Genomic DNA, 8,700 nt, shown 5'->3' with positions numbered 1-8,700 from the left:
AACATATCTTTTAAAAAGGTATTGCTAACAAAGATTCATTATTTTGCACAATGGTAGGAGTAATGTCTTATCTTTTATAAATAATGTCTAATTTAGAACAGTTCCGTTTAAGTCTACTGTATTTTCTTAAATAAGATATAGTCATCTGTTCTACATCAAGGAGAGCGGATAAGGTGGTGCCACCCGTTCAATCCATGGGTCGTGGATTCGAATCCATCTGGTGTCACGACCATGTCATCTCATATGACGCCAGTACTAGTTTATCCAGGAAGTGAAATCGAGAGTGGTTACAATAAGCTTAAAGTTTTCATCACAATCGAGTTAAAACAAATTGCTTGAAAAATTGTTTTTAGTAGGTAAAATTCTCCAAAGATGCATAGAATCCGTTTCTTTCTTTCTATTATAGCAGTACTAACGAAGCATGAGGTATTCTTGCATACCAGACGGGGATTTCCGGTAATTTTACCGGTGCTGAAAAAATCGATCTTACACCCCGGGGTGTTAACTCTCGTGCTTTAAATGACGTATTACGAACTACACATAAGTGGAAGATTTATGTAGTAATTTATTTTATTTCAAAAACAGAATAAAAATCCAGTACCTTGACAGTTTCTCTTTGTTCCTGATGGTATACTTTTCGATTCAAAACACTTTATTTTATAAAAAAAAATCATAGCGTTACGCTGCAACTGATAAAACAAAACTGGAACAAAACATTGTTATTTGTATTTGAAACGTCATGACGTCTTTCCTGTCTACGGAGGTTGGTTTCCAGCGCTTCGTTTAAATACGCTGCTATAAGAAATAGTTCTTAAAAGAAAGCCGTTCGATTGATTTTATTTTTATTTTTATTTCTTATTATCGATATGCAAGAGAAAACTTCTGTCACTGGTTATAGATGCATATAGGAATATCCGACTTTTCGGTAACTGTTTAGGCGGTAACTCGGTAGGAACATCGTTACCGCCTAAACAGTTACCCTCGAGGCCGGAAATTCCAATCTGCACCTACAACAAGTGAAAGAGTCTTATAAGGTTGTCCAGTAAATTGTGAGCCTGGAATAACACGAAAGTATGACAAATGCAACACCTGCTTCAAGGATGATTTACAATAACTCGTTTTAAATAGTACATATCAAGGGGTTTAAGGAAAGGTAAGGACACGTGCATTGATTGTTAAAACACGGCTTACATCGCTCCAGGGCTGAGATTCCGCTGGAGTCGAAATATATTCAATGTGAAGGAGCCATTCAGCTATGATAAAAATCTTAGGAGACACCAAACAATGGAATTAGAGATACAAACTTCCCAATGCCATTTCTTCGAAATCCATTTGATACCTGAAATACACTCCTAAATCCATCCACTGCAATGTTTGCAGCGTTTCATTCTTACGTTATATGCCTCGAGCAAAGGAGGGCTAAAGGAGAAATTAAACCGTAACATATACAGGTTTTAAACAAAGTTTGACAGAGATTATTATTTACTTTGAACTAAGCAGTAGTCAAGTGAAAACAACAAATTACTTGGAAATATTGTTTTTTATTTCAATGACAAACAGAAAAGAATCTGGATACATTACAAAATAAATATAAACATGTGTAGTTCAAAGTTACATTTTATTTGTTTATTTTGTTTAAAAATTAATTTTGAATTTTTTACTTAGTAATGTTTGCTAAATTACATAGCTCTCATATTAGAAGGTTTTTGTTAAAGAATAAGATAAATTGCATTCTCTTACGTGGTAAACAGAATAGAGACCTCTGCCATCACAATTATTTTATTACGACTTGATTTTGATAAATCAATTATTTCATCATTCGATTTTAATCACTTAATTTAGAGAAATTTAATGTTATTGTGAGTGATAAAATGAAAGAAATAAAATCGAAAATAACAAAAATAATATTTGAACCCCTTTTCACCAGTCAAGTTATTTTTCATGTTTGGCTGCAGTGTGCTTGATTCATGTGTAATTAGCCTAAGTATTTTGTCTTTGCAAAAGTCTTATCAAGAATTTGGGATATAAAACACTGTGTTCTGATTACATATATCGTGAATAATATACTCTCTAAAACTGAATATCAAACAAAAACAAATTACCTTTCCTAATAACAAGACTTCAAAATCATCATCAAACATACAAATTAAAAATTCTGACAATACATTTTAGTTAAAGAACTGGTTCAACAGGCCTAAAAATAGAAATTACAAGCAAAACTAAGTTATGAGTCTCTTAATTCTCGAACTGTTTATTTCAGAATTCATCCGACAATTGTTCAGCTAGAAACAGTTTATTATATTTTTGTCTTAATTCCATGAATATCATCTTCTCTCCCAAAGTTCTCTTGGTACACCGTTGGACCTGTTATATGAAACAGGACAAAACTGTTAATGATTGTTTACTAGTATTCATGTTCTTTCACATCATTTATGACAAAAATAATTTGATGATCAGAATGATGTCCAATAGGGACTGGTTTTCAAAATATTTACAGCAGTTGCTTACCCTTGATATTGGTTTAGTTAGTAACAACGCAAACAGAATACTTCAGGTAGATATTGTTATATTAAATGCACTAATAAGTATGCTTAATTCTGAAAATGACTTACATTTCTACATTTCAGAGTTGTTTTTCTTCTCTCCTTTGTTTATAGCATCTACCGCGTTTCGGTATTTAAAAGACAAAGCTTTCAAACCATCTTTCTCAGGTTGCATTCGTCTTTGCCGATACGTAACCACAACTATTGAGATGATTATGCCAATTACTGCTACTGCACCTAGGATAATGCATACATACCGAATATTCTTTTTAGCCAAAATATGTGCTAGGAATTACTACACACAGCCTCAATTTAATATGCGATCTTCAACTTGTATTCAGTTACGTGTAAAAACAAAAAAATAACTAAATATTGTCCGTTTGATAGTAAATATTGTCTTAAATCTTGTCAAAACATTTATATGACAATAAAATCTGCTATAAAGCCTTGTTGGTGCACCTGGTAGAAGTTTTAAGACCGCATTCATATTTTATTAAAAGAAAAATACACGTGAGCCAATTTGTCAAAGAAATGATACTTACTAGCAACAATACCTGCAATCACACTGCCTTCAAGATAATTTTGTTTAGGAGCTGTAAATACAATGGGCAGTTATGCGAATCATAAATGTTTAAAACTTAATCCATGTAACAGAATGACAAAAATCTTAAAACAAATGGAAATCTAAATAGATCATCTAAAATTGTTAAACCATAGTTCACTCCACATCTTTCTTCAGTTAAATTATTTGGCATATATTATTAACTAAGGACTTTTTAGAAACATTATTTCTGCCGTGTGATTTATTCGTATAGACATGTTGCAAAATTATCATTTCTACAAGTTAAGATATGTTTTTATCTTTTATAAGGTATCGTGGCAAGGTACACATGTAACATGATTATTACAGACACCTTGTAGCAAGATTTTAATTGTAACAGGATGCAGTTTCATTTATACTTACACTTTACATTTAGATATCTGATATTAAATTTAATTTAAAAATGTTAACGTTATATTAATATGCACTATATGTCATTTATAGACGATATGTCGTTATGCATTTACATAATTAGTTTTACCAGTTTTAAACTTGTAAGGCTGTGCTGCAAGCTCTGTGCCCCTGTACCCGAGTTTAAGAGAAATGCTGTAGTCATTGTCTGGCTCAAGTCCAACAAGGTCAATAAACGTTCCTTCATTATGGACATGTATCACTTTAACTCTTCCACCTGAATCTACCACAACTACATCAATATCAGCTCTACCGTAACAAGACGCTTTCTTAGGCAAGTCCCAAACAAGACGAACGCCGGTAGCAAGGTTCTTTTCTATATGGATATTTGTTGGACCGGAATCTGCAGTTTTAAAATTGCAAGATTAATGTGTAATGTAATAGTCAGAATGTATTATAGAGTTGTAAACGGGTGCATGTACTATCCATTTTTTGCGTACAGATTCTATGATATCGCGTTTTTTCCAAAAGGTGCAATGCTGTACGGTTAATTATACGCATTTGGTGGCTACACAATCAATTGTTCGAAGGTTGGTGACATAAGACATTGTCCCCAAATCATAATATTTTCTACTATGCTTTAGATGTTTTAGGAAAATTACCGAACATCCTAATTTTCAACTAAAGGACAGACCAATGTTCTAATTAAACACCACTGATACACTACAAATGCAAAACAAAATCAAAAACATATCAACATGGTAACAGTTGTCCTTTCAATAAATCATACGTGTATCTTTGTATATACAAATATGATTACCATGTCAATCGTTTTGGATGCTGAAACCATGGCAGCAGATTATCGAGAGAATTTTGTTTAAATATGCCTTTCCTTTTTAAATTGGAACTGAGTTCTTACCAATGTCCTTCTATTTAAACCCTAAATTGCAAGTTATTATTGATGATGAAGTAGCCGAGGGCAATTTTTTATACATTTCATCTTCTGTAGCAGGTTGTAATTACCGGTTATGTGACCTACTAAACTACCCAATAGCTTTAATATCTTTATGTTGCAATTTCTTGATGATCTTATGTTTGACAAATGCTTCTTTTGTTATGTTCAATCATTGTAACTTCAGTTTTTCTGCTTTAGTGAATTTCCAAAATGAAGACATTTTAGGACTTACTGCAATATCATAGAATAGTTTTTACTGCTACATTGGTGTACATTAATATAACCGCTTTGTCTTTTGAATAACCTTGCATACCAAACAATTATTACAACCATACCGCTGAACCCCAGTCTAAATGCCTATTTATTTTACTTTTTAGCTCGACTATTCGAAGAATAAGTAGAGCTATCCTACTGTCCACGGCGTCGGCATCGGTGTAGGCGTCGGCGTCGGCGTCCGCGTCCGCGTCACACCTTGGTTAAGTTTTTCGTACCAGTCCACATTTTGACAAAGTCTTTAGAGATAAAGCTTTAAAATTTTCAACACTTATTTACCATTATCATGTCCAGTTATAGGCAAGAGTACATAATTCCATCAAGGATTTTGGCTGAATTATGGCCCCTTTTGACTTAGAAATCTTAGTTAAGTATTTCGTACCAGTTAATATTTTTGTGTTTGACATATGGCTTTGAAACTTTTATCACTTGTTTAGTATAATAGTATCTATCTGTAGGAAAGAGAACATATTATCTCTGTCATCTATTTTGGCTGAATTATGGCCCTTTTTGCACTTTGAAATTGGTTCTGTTTTCATACAAGTCCATGTTTTGTCAAAACTATTTGACATATGGCTTTTAAACTTTGAACACTTGCTTATCATTATGATTTACATCTGTATGCAAGAGTACATAACTATTTTGACTGAATTATGGCCCTTTTTGGACTTTGAAATTGGCTCATATATTGCCATTTAGTGCAAGACTTATCGAAATCAAAGTAATACAGGATCATTGTTTGTCTAATCTATTTATTTCTTTTGTCTGAATATCCGTGGAAATAATTTGACCACATTCTTCAATCAATTCTTCGAATAGTCGAGCGCGCTGTCATCAGACAGCTCTTGTTTAAATTTGCTTTGCATATTACGCATAAATATTTAGTTAAACTTTGAATTGATACAATATTGAAGATATCAAACAGTTAGAGAAAATGTGGTTCTATATAATATGGTCAAAAATGACGTCCCTTTTTACAAATTACGATGTTCTCTCGCCTGATCTGACTTTTGAAACAAAATAGTGAGAGTAGACACCCTGTTTGCATTTAACACAGCAAAAAACATTCAGAGCAACAAACCGCAAACTGTTTTCAAGTAACTGCTGACATATGTTTTTATGTTGCCAATATACTAATTTGTAAGTTTTGAAATACCAACTTACATTCCTCTAGACCACCCAAATCTGTCAGACGCCTTATCTACAAAGAAATTGAAATCTATATTCAGAAATAAAGATTTTCATCTGAACCAACATGTTCTCTATTAACAGTTCGTTCAGCCATGCTAAGGACGTCTTTTGAAAATTTAAAGCGTATCTAAAGCGGTGCTCTATTGTGTTCCTTAATGTATTTGTTTGGTTCCTGTTGTCTATTTGTTACATATATATATACATAATTTGTCGTGGGGTTTTATTTTAAAACACTGTTTTCTTGGAATATGGCTATTCCTATGGCACCCTTGTCTTTGAATATGATATTCTTTATGGTTATCAGACGTCTAAATCGCCAGCAGGCTTAGTTCAATAGCGCAGATCTGCGAATCGCAGGATCGTGAACTCTATCCCCGGGTGAGGTGTATGTCCTCCGTGACTATCTGATAGAAAATATAATGTCTATAATCATTCATCTTACACCTCTGATTCATGTGGAGAAGCTTACAGTTACTTGTGGAGAACAGGTTAGTACGGTACAGAATCCAGGAACACTGGTTAGGTTAACTGCCTGTATTACTAAATGCTTTCTTTGAATCAATAAAGAGAATCCTATAGTTTTTTAGTCAGTCCAAGAATTAAAAAAAATGTTTCGAGTACTAACGTTTATTGTGAATGTGTCATAAAGTAGAGCCTGGTTGTAAACGGTGACTTCTATTCTAGCTGACTTGTTCAAATCCTCTTTCGGCACAAGAAACCGGCAGTTATCAAAATCCAGTGTTTGTTCTCTAAGAAAACACGTTTCTAGTACACAGTTACACCTGGGATCTTGAATACATGCCCTCGTTGCCCAACATAAATAGAAAACCTTTCATGATAATTTTATAAGTTTTAATTGCTTTCTAGTATAACTTTTCGTTAAATATAACTTGGTATAAAGGTTAATTTGATTAGAGTCTGAATAGAACCAAAATAACTATAACAAGGCAGTCTGAAAGACAGCTAAATCCCCCGCCACTGCTATGGATAGTGAAAGGGTAAAACTTTGATTTTAGCTGTGACCTTGACCTTGAACTGACATGGCTGACTCATGAATTCTGCACAACGTCTTGATGAGTTGATCATTTGACCAAAGTTTCGTGAAAATCCTTCAAGGGGTTTAGGAGATACAGAGCTGAAACCTTTGACCTTCAGTTGTGACCTTGACCTTGAGTTGACATGGCTGACTCATGAGTTCTTGATGAGGTGATCATTTGACCCAAGTTTGATGAAAATCCTTCAAGGGGTTAAGGAGATACAGAGTGGACACCAAATGGAAGGCTCAAACCTTCGACCCTTAGTTGTGACCTTGACCTTGAGCTGGCATGGTTGACTCATAATTTCTGCACATCGTTCTGATGAGGTTATCATTTGACCCAAGTTTTATATAATTCCTTCAAGGGGTTTAGGAGATATAGAGCGGACACGAAATGGAAGGCTCAAACCTTTGATCTTCAGTTGTGACCTTGACCTTGAGCCGATATGGCTGACTCATAAGTTCTGCATATCCCCTTGATGAGGTGATCGTTTGACTAAAGTTTGATGAAAATCCTTCAAGGGGTTTAGGAGATATAGAGCGGACACAAAATGGAAGGCTCAAACATTTGAACCTAAGTTGTAACCTTGACCTTGAGCCGGCATGACTGACTCATGGGTTCTGCACATCGTCTCGATGAGGTGATCATTTGACCCAAGTTTTATAAAATTCCTCCAAGGGGTTTATGACATATAGAGCGGACACAAAATGGAAGGCTCAAATATTTGACCTTGAGTTGTGACCTTAACCTTGAGCCGGCATGGCTGACTCATGGGTTCTGCACATCGTCTCGATGAGGTGATCATTTGACCCAAGTTTTATAAAATTCCTTCAAGGGGTTTAGGAGATATAGAGCGGACACAAAATGGCAGGCTCAAACCTTTGACCTTGAGTTGTGACCTTGACCTTGAACCGACAAGGCTGACTCATGGGTTCTGCACATCGTCTTGATGAGTTGATCATTTGACCCAAGTTTCATGAAAATCCTTCAAGGGGTTTAGGAGATATGGACCGGACACGATTTTGTTACGGACGGAAGGACGAAAGGACGCACGGACGGACGGAAGGACGGACGCAGACCATTCCTATAATCCCTCCGCCACGGCGGGGGATTAACAAAATATGTACATAAAATAGCTATAACAAAATATGTACATAACTGTTAGACGTAGTACTGGAAACGAAGGCATTTGATGGAATTTCATTTTTAATATTTCTGCAAAACCGAACAAAAATCTATGAAGACCAAAGGTGCATAAACAAAAACTTTATACTTTATTTCAACAAATACACGGGATAGAATACATACATTATTCCTATTGGCTGGCATGGCCCCTTTCTCAAGTGCAACTGTACTGTTTGCAACAAAGAAACTGTATTCTATCCGATGGACACCACTCCCATCGTCAGATGCCATGAAGGTGTTTCTTAAAAGAGTAGTAGACTGGACATTTCTCTGCTTAGCTTAAGGTTTATCTTTGTCAGGCCAAACACAAAATAACAGAGCAGCTTAACAGTGTTATTTCTTCCCATTTAATGATGCGTATATAGATATCTATAACTAAAGAACTTTTAATAGTGGCAAAACCCTACAGATAGATCACCAAGTAAGTAGTATTGACACAGCTCGTTTGTTCCTAATACAAATACATTCTTTTACATATTGACGTAAACCAAATGTTAATAGTACTAGAAAAATTAAAATTGAAAGGGTAAGTATTTTTAAGTGAATATCTTACTTTGCAATACT

At 34.7% G+C, this 8,700-nt stretch overlaps 1 protein-coding gene across 1 annotated transcript; it reads right to left on the bottom strand.

Annotated features, from left to right (window-relative positions):
- Positions 1-1,645: 1,645 nt before the first annotated feature.
- Positions 1,646-8,394, bottom strand: LOC128550652 (uncharacterized). Its single transcript, XM_053530106.1, has 7 exons — positions 8,260-8,394; positions 6,540-6,725; positions 5,888-5,924; positions 3,626-3,898; positions 3,086-3,136; positions 2,613-2,780; positions 1,646-2,364 (listed from the first exon to the last, which is right to left on the bottom strand). Exons 1-6 carry the CDS (start codon positions 8,365-8,367, stop codon positions 2,617-2,619), a joined length of 819 nt encoding a protein of 272 aa, XP_053386081.1. The 5' UTR covers positions 8,368-8,394; the 3' UTR covers positions 1,646-2,364; positions 2,613-2,616.
- Between the last annotated feature and the right edge of the window lie 306 nt (positions 8,395-8,700).

This window comes from Mercenaria mercenaria, chromosome 18 (genome assembly GCF_021730395.1).
Source record: "Mercenaria mercenaria strain notata chromosome 18, MADL_Memer_1, whole genome shotgun sequence".
In the NCBI taxonomy this organism is placed as follows: Eukaryota; Metazoa; Mollusca; class Bivalvia; order Venerida; family Veneridae; genus Mercenaria; species Mercenaria mercenaria.
The sequence above is the reverse complement of the archived record's forward strand: the minus strand, read 5'-3'. Positions and strand labels throughout refer to the sequence as shown.